The 16,114-nt window shown below is 35.8% G+C and overlaps 2 protein-coding genes across 2 annotated transcripts; one reads left to right on the top strand and one right to left on the bottom strand.

Moving 5' to 3' along the window:
• Positions 1 to 568: 568 nt before the first annotated feature.
• On the bottom strand, positions 569 to 5,642 carry ORG1 (OBP3-responsive protein 1). Its single transcript, XM_012234687.3, has 14 exons — positions 5,381 to 5,642; positions 4,885 to 5,218; positions 4,740 to 4,783; positions 4,580 to 4,658; positions 4,382 to 4,498; positions 3,972 to 4,154; positions 3,793 to 3,879; positions 3,278 to 3,384; positions 3,092 to 3,179; positions 2,790 to 2,870; positions 2,623 to 2,699; positions 2,355 to 2,490; positions 1,854 to 1,916; positions 569 to 1,428 (listed from the first exon to the last, which is right to left on the bottom strand). The coding sequence occupies exons 2-14, from the start codon at positions 5,203 to 5,205 to the stop codon at positions 781 to 783; spliced, it is 2,031 nt and encodes a 676-aa protein (XP_012090077.1). The 5' UTR covers positions 5,206 to 5,218; positions 5,381 to 5,642; the 3' UTR covers positions 569 to 780.
• Positions 5,643 to 7,939: 2,297 nt separating this feature from the next.
• Positions 7,940 to 15,388, top strand: LOC105648334 (LOW protein: zinc finger CCCH domain protein). Its single transcript, XM_012234685.4, has 5 exons — positions 7,940 to 9,053; positions 10,877 to 11,795; positions 12,544 to 13,933; positions 14,033 to 14,116; positions 14,675 to 15,388. Exons 1-5 carry the CDS (start codon positions 8,456 to 8,458, stop codon positions 15,353 to 15,355), a joined length of 3,672 nt encoding a protein of 1,223 aa, XP_012090075.1. The 5' UTR covers positions 7,940 to 8,455; the 3' UTR covers positions 15,356 to 15,388.
• Positions 15,389 to 16,114: the final 726 nt, after the last annotated feature.

The following is a 16,114-nucleotide window of genomic DNA, read 5'->3' as shown; positions in this document are numbered from 1 at the left end:
TGGCTTTGGTAAGTGTACACTCTTGTTTTTGATCGGTGAGGGTGGAGTGTATCTGCAAAAGTTAAATGAGTAGCCTAACAAATTCCCAAATAATTCAAACATCAGTATGACACTCGAGTGAGGTTGGGATTCAAGTTTTGTGAGATAGAATGGGTAAGTATTAAGCATATTGGTAGGCTGGGTTTGCATGTAAACATACGGAAAAGAAAAAATGAATGCCGCGGATTCTAAAAACAATTTATTATATGAATACATTAAATCATCACTTTAAATGCTTGGTTTACACTATCACTAAATTTATACTATAATATTTTAAAAAGATTATAATTGAGTTGTTAGTAAATTGATGGGATTATATTTACATGTAATAATTTTCGTATCTATATGCATAAATTATGTAATTCGCAAAAAGGTAAGAAAATAATTCAACTATGAAGTTTAATCTCAATCAAAAAGTTGATTCGTCCTCGCCCCAACCCCCAGTCCCAAGACACATAAGTTTGCACTTTTAGACGTATGAGGAATTTGATTAATCAGACTACATAATGGTTGTGCAAATTTACAGAAATATTATAATTTCACACTTTTTCTTTAAGAAAATATAAATATGGTATAAGGCATCTCACGGGATACACTAAACATCGATCCTATACAGTCTGTTCCAGAAAGGAATTAGCTTTACATACCTTGAATCAGATAAGAAACCTGTTTACAGACTGTACAATCAGACAATATAACACAGATTATTACACTTTCCAAAACGGCAATTGTTATCTTTATCTACATTTTTTCATCAAAACAAGACCTTGTAAACAGCAGAGCTGACCCATTCATCCCGCGAAGAACTAGAAGCCTCGAGTCCACATATGTCCCACATACAAGCTTTGACAGATCAAACATTTCTGGAGGTATTTGTGTGCGAACTTCTTGAATTATATTTCTTGCAGTAACAACATTTTGATTTAATGGGTCTCCGAGATTCATTGTCACCTCTATGTCTCCTGAAACAAGCTTGGCCACTGGAAGGCTTGATGGGAACTCCTTAAAAGGAATTGCTTTCCTCCATTTTCTACCTGTTTGTTTCTGAAACAGAGAATCCAAATTGCTTGACTCTCCAAATGAGAATTTTTCAGTTGTCTTTTCTTTCTTGAGATATAACCGTTTCCCTGATGTTAATCTGAATACAGAGTCTATTTCTAATTTCCCAACTACGCCAGTCTTGTCATGCGGCCAATCATGACCAACCATGACTGTGAAGCCAACATCAGATGCAAACGAAAGGCTAGTCTCTGACTTTGATGCTCTTGAAATAGTTAGATTAGCATCTCCAATGAGGACACGAGCAGAAGGCTGACGAAGGGTTAAGCCTATGTGTCTCCCTGTACAGTATAACAAGCGCCATTTTCCTGGCAGCAACTCCAACCAATTCTGCAGATCAAATTTGATATGATATCAATACACCTTCGAACAGAACAGAGCCCAGGTGGTTTGTGCTCAAAAGTTTAACTCATGACTAAATATCTTTCAAGTTTTATTCCAATGGGAGACTACTGATTGATCTGGAATATTGATCAATAAGGAAACAGAACAGAGCAAAAATATAAGTGTGAAAAACAGCCTTTTTCTTTTTGCCATCCCCACCTCCTGAACCCGCCCAAAAATTGCAATTTTCAGCCATCTTTTATGAATTGTCCATAGACGTGGATTAAACAATCAGAAATGAAGTATTTCCGCGATGTTGAGAGTATAATCACAGCCATGATTGGAAGCCATACAGTAATTAGTGGTCTGTAAATGACAGCAAAAAAATCAATTGATTTGTAATGCTTGAATGATGAAAACAATCAACTAACCTTTGGCTTTGAATGAGGATTCAGCATCTCCATCAATTCAATGAAGTAGGCAAGCCTATTACGCTGTCACATAAACAAACGTCACAAGTTAGCCTACATTACAAGTTACAAACACTAAATACCTGTTGTAAGGAGTTATAAGCTCAAAATAAAAATGGAAATATAAAGATGGCTCCTAAGGATGTAAAGAATTAATCAACACAAATTGTTCAATCTCAGATGATGCTTTACAAGATAGAACAGAGTACTTCCTAAATGTCACAAATACTGTAACGTCAGGAGGTCAAGATGCATGGTTGCGCTCCTACAAGCTTGTAAATAATTAGACAAGAAGAAGAAATTATACAGTGGACTTCTAGGACTACAGTTGCACCAAATCAAAATCTGAAAGCAACCAAGTCATATAACTTGTAGTTTTGTACCATTTTCGTCAAACCTTGGTTGGAAGTAGTCAAAATTTCTAGGCAATAAACCTTACTTTGCTCACAGGCAAATTAATACCTGAGGCTGGCTGTAAATGTATTCTTCTGAAATGCGTGCTGCAGTGGAACCAAGGCCCCATCTAATGATATCCATGGACGGGACAACCCGCCATCTAGGTCCACACAAAAATGGGTGTCTCAGAGCATCCAAACAACTGAAAAACAAATTTAAGTGATCATTACAAATGCACCATCCATCTCATATCATATTCAGTCGATATAATTAAACTGGCAATGCTGTGAATTAAATTCCTTACTGTTCTCTAAATGATAAACAAGCGAAATACCTTATTCTTTCTGAAGGTTTGGTTGCAAGTAATAGGGACAGAAGGTTCCATCCTGCACCCCAATTCCGATCGAGTATCTACAGGAAAAAATAACAATATGGCTTTATAGAGATTAGATAATAAGCATTTGAAACTCCCATAACCTGTGTTCATGAAACTCTACCCACCTGGAGTCCAACACTACCAGATGAAGAATTCCTACTCAGTGTTTGCAATAGAAATTCCCGCAAGCATGAAGGGTCATTTCCCTGTGCCCATGAATGAAAATTTTGGTAACGTTTGACAAACAACACTATTGTAATATTTCTGATTGAAAAAAAATGTTTGGTGTATAACCCAAGTATTCATCCATCAGCTAGAATGTATGAGGATCACAAAACAGAAAATATTGTGCAGGGTCCAGAAAAAATAATGTTCATCATAATATGATATAAAAGCTCACAAGGTAGTGCAAGATTATTATTTATACCTTTATGAGGAATGATTTAAACCTTGCAAAGATTAAGGGATCCATGAGTTCTCGTAGCACCATTTTTGCCATCATGAATCCAACACATCTTCGCAACACACAAGAAACAGAACGAGCTTCAAGAGATCTGCTATCAGTGTTTAACTTGAAACACATTTTACATATTTATATGTACTGATACAATACCTCATATCAAATGCAATCATCATCTGTCGCCGGTCCATGGAGTTGTCCAGTGAATTACTGTTTGGACCATCCTCATAAAAGTCAGCCGCATTCCCAAGTATCCCTACCTAACAAAAAAGGAAATCTTCTAAGTATTACAGAGTAGGCTACAACTAAAGTAATATATAATACAATTTAATTAAAATGTCCCAAAAAAAACAATTGAATTTCCTATTATTCGACAATGTCATCAAATCTTTTCATGAAAAATAGACAGGCTACATGATCTTAAAATCAGCAGTGAATATCACTTGCCAGTTCAAGTAACCTATGAAAAATCATAGCACATACATGATCATCTAAATAGTGTTGCTCATCAAGAAAGCTTGATAGATGCCATAAGAAGCACAGGCCTATTCTCAGAGGGTATCTTTTGTGCACTAGTAATCCATACACACCAAATAAACTACTAAAATTTTGATCCACATAATTTAACTTCCAAATATCCACATCGGACAAGAAATGCCTGTGCTTACTTTAATATGTCTATCAACTGGGCTTATATGAACATTCTCCAGCCTCAACTCTGTGTGGGCTAGTCCATGACTGTGCAAATAATTCACCTGAACGAAATAATATAAACATCTCAGTTGTATTGAATGGCAGCCAGGATACACTATGCAAACTGCAGTAATTAGGAATGAATTAAACATACTCCGATCAAAAGATCCCTCATCAATATACGTATGATTCGCAACTGGCGAGAGACTGCCGGTCCTCCAACTGTATCATCTCCCACCCTCTTGACAGATTCCTCATCCAATGCAAGAGTAACTTCCAGGGTAGGAAGCCAATCTGACTGTTGAAGCCAATGTCTTAAGGAAAAACTTCCATGATACTGCAAAGAGAAAAGGAAGTTAAAGAAATGGTCAAATTTCTATTTCCTTTTGACTAAACTGTCACATTCTTCATATAGAAAATTTTGAAAAAGACAGGAAGAAAATACAGGGTGTGAAATATTTACTCTCCAACAAGAGGACCCCAGACAAACCAATGTACCAAGTATTAAATGATTTCTCAACACAAAACATCTATAACTTCATCTTCACATAGAAAATGACCTACCCCATGAACCAAGGTAAACAAGTCAAGGCCACTAGATGCAGATGAACAAACATAACCATGGACTTGCATTGAATAGGAATGGTAAAGAAGTCTGCGACGGACCAGCTTCTTCAAAACCTGTAAAACACCTTAAAAATAACAAACTGTAGCAGATTGGAAACCTTAAACTACCAAGTAAAACTTAAACACCGCATAAACCTCTATTGCTCGCTTTCCTCTGCGCTGAGCTTGTGCACTTAAAAATTGTCGAAGCACAACTCTCGTGTTATACAAAGGGCTGCAATTCCATGAAGCCATATATCAACCCACCATTTTATAGATAACAATATGTTATTAACAAAACAAAGAAAAAACTAACCTATTAGAATCCTTCACTATAGCTTCATAAACTACCTCATCCGACTAAATGAATATCCCATTACAGAAGAGCCACCACAAATTTGAGTTAGCCCAATAATTTAACAGAAATCAAACGTGAGAAACAACATTAAAGTTCGCCATACCCGTCCACCAAGGCCAGTACTGATACGATCAAGTAGTTTAAAATCAGACATCTTGAACCTAATAACATGCCCTGATTCTTCCTCCATGGAATCCGTTAAAGCATCGCTTGCATTGTCTTCTGATTCCAGTGGGGACACAGCTTTACTCGACAATGAGCATCTCACTTTCCAGAATTCTCTTCTTCTATAAGAAATAGCAGAGCTGCGCTTTACACGTATGATGGAACTAGGCCTAATCAGTCTTGTCGACAAATTTTCACTAAAACATTTCACTTCAACACAGTCCGGGCTAGTGGTCAAACCAGCTCCACGCATCGCCATCAATTCAGAAGCTCTAGACATTGGAAGATAACCGTAATCAAATTAATTATGTGGGTGATGAAGCTTTTGACTTCGTTAACAACAAGCATAACGGGTGTATAAAAATAAGATCCAAACACTTGAATTCAACTTTGATAATCTCGAACCAGACATATTAGAGAAAATTGGGACTTACCAGGAATAGAGAGACAGATAGATGGTTTTGAACTTAGAAGGAGAAACAGAAAAAGGGACAGGAAGAGAATCAAGAAGAGGAAATGGTGAAAAGAGGGACAGAAGGCGAAGAAGAAGATAGAAGCGTGTAAATAGAGAAAGGAGCGTGTGACAGTTGCGTGAGAGAGTACGCTCGGGGCTTTTCCGCCATGGGTTAGCTCGTGTCTACGTCGGTCTCGGCAAATATCTCTCCTCTTCTCTCCCTTGAAATCTGCGGGTCGCTGGTGGTTTGTCTGCTGTTACAAATTCTCACTTTTGCGTACAATGACACGATGGCTTCATGCCACGTCGATTCCAAGATTATCCATACGGAAGAGCGGTGAGTTTCCAAATAATTAATTGGTTGATGAATTATAGTTAAATTAATATATAAAAAATTCTATTTAAAAAATTAATTATGAGATTTTTAAATTATAAATTTGTTGACATTTTTTTTAGAATTAATTCATTAACATTTTGATCCTTTCACTCGATATAAAATCGAAGTATTAACAAAATCATTTAGAAAAAATCAAATCTTATTGTTAATTTGAGTATAATTTATTAAAAAATTCATCCATATTTAATTAAAAATTTCATAATAGTATAATTATTCATTATTACTTCTATTTTATACGTGCTTAAAATTTATTTAATTATTTATCTAACAATTATTTTTATCAAGTATTTTTATTTTAAATCACTGTGTAAACATCTAATAATACTTTCAAAGAAAATCTAACAATTCACGATTAATGAAACGGTGTAGATCACATGATTTATATGTGATTTTACTAAAATTTGATGAGTTTTCTTCTTATTTGAATTATCAAACCAATATTAATTAACTATTTCTAAACGAGTAATTACATTGAATTAAAAGTTTTATACGAAAGAAGTTATCTTATTCAATTAATAAAATAAAATGATTTATAAATTAATATCATTTAAGAAATCCAGGCAAGATGGTGCACAAGTTAACCTATGAAAAGAAAATTAAAATAGTTAAAGATATTATATTTTTACCATATTTAACATATACATTATATATTATATAATGTTTTTATTTTATTTAATAAAATTTATATTTATATAAAAAATTAATATTATCAATTAAAATTAAAATTATATTTAATTGTTCAACCAATTAAATTAAAATGCTTAATAATATTTTTGTTAATCCATAAATTTAGTATGGACCTTTTTAGTAATTCCAATATTCCTCATTTATTTCCACTTTTATATGTATAGTTTTATCGAATGCATGTTATACATTGTTTATATTCATTTTATACTTTGTGATTTTTACTAATTGCAAGTAAATGTAATTTAATTTTTATATGTTTTTCTATTAATTTTTATTATAAATTATAATATTATGGACAATTTATCTTAAAATCTAAGAGCATTTTCAACTTGACTTATTACAATTTGAATATATACGATAGATAAATAGCATAATACTTAATATATTAATCATTGTTTTAGAGTATCGTTTATAATTTTATATATATATTTTTTACTTTTTGTTAAAGCTTACGAGCATGTAATTAATGTTATAATTATTTGCCGAGTTAAATTATTTTTATTTTTTTAATCAATAAAATTAAGTTTTCTAAATATATTATATGTTTACCATATTATATAATATAATTTTTTATTTTATCTAATAAAATTTAGATTTATATAAGAAATTAATATGGTCAATTAAAATTAAATTATTTTTATTTTTTAACCAATTAAATTAAAATCTTTAATATATTTTTGTTAATCTATAGACTTAGTAGGGTATTTTTGACAATTTCAATATTCTCACTCATTTCCATTTTTATAATATACATCATAGCTAAATAAATAGATAGATTATACTATTTTTTATGGGTGATTTTTCATTTTTTTACATAAAAGTGCTAAAAATTTCAATTAGAGTAATTTCGTAAAATAAATTATAGTTTGTAATTTGGTATATTTAATAACTTGTACTTATAAATTTATAACTATTATAGTAAATTTACCGTTGCGATATTATGATACATGAATTTATACAGATTTTTATTATTAACAACTTGTTAATTTATTTTTATTTATAGGAATTCAATTTCACAAAATAAGAATCAACTGGAAGATATTAAAAAAACATTTATAATAGCTTAATAATTTAATTAAAAATAGAGTGGAGAGAAAAATCGGTTGTAGGGACAAAAACAAATAAGATTAGTAGAAGTACAAAATGGATGGAAGATTCTTCTCATCAGATCAAAGATTCTTTTAGATTTCATATAAATGATGGATTGAGGAATTGTCATTGGTGAATCCACTTTTTCTCTGCTGTTGTCGTAAACACAGGAAAATTTTGTTTCCCTTCAAAGGTTTGATTCGGATGACGTGTCAGACTCTTATTGGAACTAGTAAGGCATCCCAATCAGTTAACGATGATTGTTTTGTTATTGTAGCCAGAACAACCCTAAGACAAGATCGTAATAAGTGAAATTATGAAGGGTAATCTCGTCTCACCGACGCAAATTATATCCAAGTCGTCTCCGAGTCTCATTACCACCGATAAACAAACGCACAACCAAAATCGAAAAAGCCTCCAACACTATTTTCTTCGCCGCTTGAAAACATCATTTTATGATCTTCCACATTCATCCCTAACAGACACCATCGCCGTCCGCTATTTCCTTTTTGGTTCCCTCTTTATTTTTCCTCAATTTCGATCCCAATCTCGCAACCTCATTCCTGCTCCCCGTTGATCTGTTATCTCCGGCGACTCAATCCCTCTGGCTAGGGTTTTAACTGCTTCTATCAGCCACACGACTGTCATGAATTTATTGTAGGTAGGATTTATCGAGCCCCGAATTACTCATCGAAACTTGCTATCGGGGTTCAGTATCAGATTCGGCTAGTTAGTTGGCATTTGAAGATTTGAAATTAGGGTTTTGATTTCGAATTTAGTTGGCACTCTTGCTTACTGCTTCGTGATTAGGGTTTCTATATCGATTCGAGCATTCAACATAGTTATCAGATTGTTAATTAGGGTTTTGAGTATTCATCAGTGATGCCGCGAACTTCTCGCCACAAATCGAGTAAACATAGTTCAAGAGATGCTAGGGACTACTCAGATTCTGAGAAGGATTCGAGCTCGAAGGACAGAAAAACCAAAGAGGACAGTAGTGCAAGGGTTTCTAAGGAGTCTGGCTCTGGTGAGAAGCGAAAGCTAGAGCCCAAGGACAATAGAGATTCGTTTGGCTCTGCAAATGGGGAGTACATAGAGGAATTTTCTTCATCAAAGCGGCGTAAAGAAAGAGTTGAGGACGGCGTGAATGATAGGTGGAATGGTGGAAATGACGATAGAGGGGAGGGGACTAAGAAGTTGAAGGAGAAGTCGGGTGAGTACAAGAGTAAAAGGAGAGATGAGAGTGCGGGAGCATATGTTGAGACTGAGGAGGTGGTGAAAAAGAGTAGTGGAAAGAGCGAGGGAAAGCATAGGGAATCAAGCAGTCGAAAGGAGGGAAGAGAAGGCGGAGCTGAGAGGGAAAGGGACAGAGAGAGGGATAGGGAAAAGGATAAAGAGAGAAGGAGTAAAGAAGGTAGGAGTGACAAATTGGTTGATGGTGAAGACCTGCGTGCAGCGAAGCAAGTATCTGAAAAAACTGGTAAGGTAACTAATTGATTTGTTGGTAGGTCAATTGATTAACAATAACTGCACGTATGCACTAGATATATACACGAGTATTCTTTTTTTTTTTTTTTTCCTTGTTAAGTGAACATTGATTTCAAAGGTTTTTATAATCGATGTTAAGTTAACGCTACGCTTTTGGCATGCGAAACTGAAACTGAAACTGAAATCTTCTGATTTCCCATGTAATATTGTGCGAGTTCACCAAAACTCGTTAGAAGTTTGCTTTTCCTTGTGAATAATGAATGAGTTAATATTTAGGTGGTCTTGTTGAGCATCTATTGTACATACTTTATGCTACATACTCTATACTTTTATTTTTCTTTCTTTTGCTTTCAAAATATATTGTTTTTCTTATGCATTAGTTGCTGGTTCTAGTTGCCGGTTTTAAGGGAGAAAGAGGAGAGGAATATAATCTCACAAGGTGTTGACTCAAACGAAAATTAATGTTCTCTTTCAAAACAACAAATAAATGTGAGTTTTATGTGCGAAATAAGAGCTGAATTGCTAGTGTGATAAGTGAAGAGGAATTTAAATTTAAATTTCATTGTTTTGCATAATTCCCTGCAATCTGTGCCCTCATGGCCCACTTTGTCCTGAATACATTTGATGTTAGAATAATGGGGAAAAAATTCTTAATCTGTAAGTGATAGTGAAAGAATGTGTTCTGCGTTGATCTGCCTGAATTTCTATTAAGTTACTTATTGTGTTGTCAGGATCAGTTATTTGACAAATTACAGCCTAATTTTTATTGCTGGAAAACCTAATAAATGTGCCATACTCTGAGCAACTACCTCTTTGTTCTATTTTATTTATTTTATTTTTGCAATATGGCTTATTACATTGGTGTTTGCAACATGGAAGCTCCCATGTTATATGCAGATATTATACATTTCATTTGCTTTTGGAAGTTTTTGAGTCATTAAATTATTTTCTTGAAGAGTTCTGGATGGGTATCATGTGGAAAGATCGCTTCAAAAGTTCTTGCATCAATTGAGTTTGAAAAATAATTTCAGTCTTTTAATTTCTTTTTCTTCTTTGTTTTTGTTTTTTTTTTTTTTTAATCTGGATTCGGCGAGTTCTATGCTTATACTTATAAGTGAATTCTCCTTTTTTTGATCATTTGTTGGGATGGTTGGTGCCATTGCATTTTGGAAAATCTGGAGTGATTAAATATCGTCCTATTAAAGGCCGTAATGTGGGTCTTGTGTAATTGGAAGCTCAGCTTTCTTTTTAATGTTCTTAACAAGACAAATTAAATAAAAGTAGACAATCCGTGATTGTTGCTAATCAGTTGGAGTTTCGTACGACTTTCTTAAGTTACCTATATGTCTAGCAACCTGATCAGGATGTCCCAGGGCAATTCTGTGTTTATGTAGATGTCCCCCACTATATGTGCGTAGTATTTTATTGGCAAATTGTTAGTCAAGAGACCTTGTTAATATTTTATGAAGTACTAGCTGGAAGATATTCTTTCGTTCTCTTTTGTTTTGAATTAACTGCAAACTGTTAGTGGATCTTAATTGTTTCGGATCTTCTTGAATATGGGTTTCCTACCCTAGTCATGTTCACCAATAAATGGGGTTCATATGCATTGGATGTTGCTGCATGTATTTTTGCAGTTCTTGCAGTTAGAGATAGGAAAAGTCAAATAAATAGCATCTGGATTATATAACAAATGCTTGATTTTCATTGCATGCTTGAGTGTTGGAAATGTTTGTTACTGTTTCCTTGTTCCCCATTCCCTTTTCACATTTATTTTTGCTGAGTTCTCATTTTAAAATTTTCTCTTTGATGCAGAGTTGAATGCACGTGATCCATTGCAGAGTCCTGAATTAGAGAACCTTCCGGATAGGAGAATTAGAAAAAAACGAGATGGTTCTGGTGATGATAAGCATCACGAGGATATTGCAGATATCAATGACAGACGCTTATCCTCAAGGGAAGATGTTGTCAAGGATGGGAGACCAAAAGATGAGAAGCACAAGGACGAGAGATACAGAGATAAGTACCGTGAAGATGTCGACAGGGAAAACAGGCACCGAGATGACAAGCAAAGAGATGAGCATGCAGCAAGAGATAACATAAACAACAGGTCTGATGATAGGCACTTGAGGGATGATAAAGATACTGTAGAATTTAGGCCGAAGAAATATAAGACTCAAGATGCTGATCGTGAGAGAGAGCATGATCATGATCGTGATTTTGATCGGGAAACTTATCAACGTGACAGAGATCGAGATCGGGACCATGACAGAGATCGAGATCGGGACCGTGACAGAGATCGGGACCGTGAGAGGGATCGGGACCGTGATCATGATCGTGATTGGGATTGGGATCGGGAAAGAGAGCATGACCGAGACCGAGACCGTGACAGGGATAGAGACCGTGACCGGGACCGAGATAGAGATCATGATCGGGACAGACATACTGACTACGATGGGGTGCATATTGATGACCGAAGTGCTAGATACAGAGATAGCAGGGGAAGGAAGAGATCACCTGATGATCTTGATGATTATAATGATGCAAAATCTAGAAGTGTTAAAACAGCTTATATTGACGTGGAAAAGAAATCTTTGGGCAATAGTAGAGTTGAGTCTGATACTGACAGAGGAAGGTCTCAATCACGCCAAACTCATCCAGATAATAATGCCAGCAGCAACAGGAGAAGGGCTTCCCCAAACACCAGCTCGCTTGTGGCTGCAGATGAGTACAGGTATCTGCATTTTCAAATTTTTAAAGGAAGTGGGAACACTTTATTATTTTTAATATCAGCTTATTAGTTTTTCTCGAGGATATTATTATCGTATTGTTTACAATTTGAATACAATTTAGGAGCAAAGTTTACAATTAACAAGCATAGCTGTTTGCATTCAGTATCATAGTGTGCTTCTCGTTGATGTCAATATCTGTATGTACTTTCTGTAATATGTATATTTGTTATTATTAGAGTTATTAAAAAGACTACACAACTGTGCCTTCACTTAGGTTTCTTTTATGTGCTTATCTACTTAAGTGTTTGCCTTTCTGAGTACAAGATTGTCCACAAGTATTTTTATTTGCACATTTATCAGGACAAGCCCAAATAATAGCTGTGTATTTGTAGATGGCTCTGAGTTTCTAGGATTCACATGGTAAACTCTGAATGTTCTCTGCCATCTGTCCCCCATATGGAACACAATGGAAATTTATGTTGTACAAAATTTAGCATATTCAATTCAGAATTATTTTGTCTAAAGTACTGAGTCTAGGAACTACACTGATCCAATGCAGAACATTAATTTTGCTGTGAGTATGCATTGTTATGTGGTACTGTACTCCATGGATTGAAAACTAGAATGGCAACTTAAAGGCAATGCGATTGAATCGTGTAACTTTCCTGTAGAACCATATAGTGATGGTGTGCTTTTTTTTTTTTTTCTTTTTTCTTTTTATATATAATATATAATATATTTATGGCTCAGGCAATTCAAACAAGAAGAACTGAAGAACAGAGATGCTGTGATAGAACACAGGTCAAAATCCATTTCGTCTAGAGAGGTTGGTAGTTTGCCAGGAGCATCAGATAGAGCTTCCAAGTACAGATCCTCTGAGAAGTCCACTAAAGTGGATGATGGGCATACTGGGGAGTTATCAGTTGAAAGATCTTCAAGTTCTAAAGCTTCGCCCATGGGCCTGGTGGAGAGATCTCCTTCATCGTCGAGTCTGGAGCGTAGATACATTAATAGATCTGGAGTTAGAAGAAGTCTTGATATTGAGGAATCAGGAAGGAGGAGCAGTGGTTCCATGGGTGCAAGAGATTTACCTTCTGCCGATGAAAGGCCAAGTCGTGATTTACCTTCGGAGAAGTCTCTAGCTGATGAATCAACCGCGCTTGATTCGCCCTTTTACACTAGAAATAGTCAAAGCAACTCTGCTCTGATTCCTCCACCATCTGGCTTCAGGGGTGGCCATGGCAGCCCTTCTTTTTTGGGTTCACTGGAGGAAGACGGTAGAACTAACACTGGTGTCCGCTACAAGAGGGGCAGTGATCCCAATTTGGGGCGAGGGCAAGGAAATGCTTGGAGAGGTGCTCCAAACTGGTCTTCACCTGTGCCAAATGGCTACATTCCTTTCCAACATGGGCCGCCTCATGGAGGTTTTCAAGCGATGATGCCTCCATTTGCATCCCCTCCTCTGTTTGGAGTCAGACCCTCGATGGAAATCAACCACTCTGGGATTCCTTATCATATACCTGAAGCTGACAGGTTTTCTAGTCATCTGCGCCCCCTTGGATGGCAGAACATGATGGATGGGACAGGGCCTTCTCGCATGCATGGATGGGATGGAAATAATGGTGTATTTAGGGATGAATCACACATGTATGGGGGCCCAGAATGGGACCAAAATAGGCATCCAATTAATGGTCGAGGGTGGGAGAGTGGTGCAGACATTTGGAAAGGGCAAAATGGTGATGTGAATGTGGATTTGTTCTCAACATCCCTGAAAGAGGACTTTCCACCACAGACCCCTGTGGAAGATCTTTCAGCTAGGCATGAGGGTCAAAGGCCACAAAGTGAAGATAATCATCTTGGGGTTCAGGCTAAAACTGCAGAAACAAAGCTAGTTGTTGCTTCAGCAGCAAAATTATCTTTTAAGTCATCACCTAAACCTACCCCTGAGCAGACACCTGAGCCGTCTTCTAAATTGTCTAGTAATGACAATATTGCTCATGTTTACCGTGCTTACCTTTCCAATCTGGATATTTCAACTGAACTTACTGATCCAGAATTGTATGGTCAGTTTATAAGCTTGCTTGATGAAGAACCAAGTGATACTATTGATGAAGATGTTGCCATGCTTGTAAACTTGAAGGTAGAGTATATGAGATGTTTCTTACATTCTTTCTAGCTTCCTTGATCTCTTATTTTTGTGCTGTTCTATAATTATTTTAAATTATTTTCAATGTGGCAGGATGGTGCAAGAGCAGTACCAAAAAGTTCAAATACCTTGTTGAGTTCATCACTTTTCCCTGCTACAAGTGATTCTGTTTTTCAGGTATTCATCATGGACTATGATATATTAAATGACTTGTAGTTTAATTTGTCTTTTTGAAAGGCTGGAGATGAAATGAACTCTTTATGTACAATTTTTGCTTCAAGAAATCTATTAGGATATTATTCTTAGTTAACTTCAGAGAGGAGAATGATATGGCATGTACAATTTTTCTGCTCTTGTTTGGCAGGTTGTGTATATAAACCTTTACTATGTACAAATATGTATATGCGTAGAAATTAATTATCTGACTTGGGGGGTTTGGCAACATATATGCACTTTTCAGTCATTGGAATAAAGTTGTCTTGTTCTCCATTGATCGAAGGTGATTTATGACTGCAATAGTCGGATACATTTAGGACAAATTGTGGTTGAAAAAAGCTTCTTGGTTTTCTATTCTGGCATAGCATTTGGTGCTTACACTGTCGGTGTTTTTCTATCCCTGGTTTAGACTTAGCTTGGCACTTGATTTTATTTGTTTGGAATTATTTTCTCAATCACTTTCCTGGGATGGTTTTGTTTTGAATTATGTAGTCTGACATTCTGATTTGTTGCCTGCAGAGAGCAATGGACATCTACAAGAGACAAAGAGCAGGTTTGAGTCGTATGGCAATTGCTAATGGTGGAACAATAGATGTTATTTCAGCATCAAAAGTAGAGGAAGTCCCTGTTAATGATGTGGACATAGCAGAACAGCCACTTTTAAATCAGAAAGAAGAAATATTAGATGTGCAGATGTTGAATTTAGATGAGAATAAAGTGGAAGATGTTTTAATTGGTGATGTGCAGGAGAATTCAGAAGTGATTCTCAACCAGGAGGTAGATGGTCATGCTTGTAGCCCTGACCTGAAGTTGGAATCGCTGCATGAAGATCTTACCCATGATATATCAGAAAAGCCCTTGATGATTCTCAGAGGTGATAAGGTAGCTGGATCTAAGCTGGTGGATTCAGAAGATCCAAAGGGAGATTTTGTTTCAACTCCCAATGATGTGCCAAATGCTACTGAAGATTTACACACTGATGGCCATGATGGCCATGACATGGATGAGAGTGGCAAGACCAAAGGTAGTTATTCTTTTAATTGTGCTGAGGAGGGGCAGGGGTTTGGTGATGCAAAATGTGGTCCTTTATTTATTTTGGAGGGTTCCCCCAAGGCATCTAGGGATTTGATGCCTGGGTCAAATGAGTCTGAGTCGGTAATTTTAAGTCGGATACATCATTCTCCTGAAAGTACACATTGAGACAATTTCTATATCGATGTTCTTTATCTTCAATGCGTTTTTGGTTTAGTTATTTTTGTTGCTTTGCCTCCTTTTTTTTTTTTTTTTTTTTTTTTTTTTTTTTTTTGCAAGGAAATAAAAAGGAAGTCTGGTCTTTGTGTCCCCTGGAATAGGGGTCGTCAGGCCCTATCAAATTATCTGCATTCTCTTCTTTTACTGTCGAATGTAGTTGCTTGTGTGCATTCTCTGCTTCATGGTCTCATATTGACATCTGTCCTTAGTAGTGGTCAGGTATATACACACACACACACACACACACACACACACACACACACACACATATATATATATATATATGTATATATATATATATATATAGAGAGAGAGAGAGAGAGAGAGAGAGAATTTCCTGGCAATGAATAATTTCCTAGGATTTTGCATTGTACATTTTAGTTTTTACGTACACACACGCACAAACACAAACAATCATGTACTCAGCACCTGCACATAAATTTCATAGGTTTGAGTCGCTTAGTAACATTTTGTTCTAAGCAGTAATAAAATCTTAAAATGTGTACCTACCTCTCGCTAAACTGAGATCTTATGGGATTGCATGTGTGAAATTCACGCCCCCTCCCTTATTATAGGTCCTGTTGGGGATTCTAATTTTTACATCGAAAGACGGAAATGGAGGGACAACTTGAGTTTCCCGATCAATGATTGGCTATTCACTTCCAGTGTTCTTTTCCCTCTCTCTCTCATCGATACGGGGAATTGGGA

This window comes from Jatropha curcas, chromosome 10 (assembly GCF_041381405.1).
Source record: "Jatropha curcas cultivar XTBG-Jc1 chromosome 10, XTBG_Jcur_1.0, whole genome shotgun sequence".
NCBI classification, from domain to species: Eukaryota; Viridiplantae; Streptophyta; class Magnoliopsida; order Malpighiales; family Euphorbiaceae; genus Jatropha; species Jatropha curcas.
The sequence above is the reverse complement of the archived record's forward strand: the minus strand, read 5'-3'. Positions and strand labels throughout refer to the sequence as shown.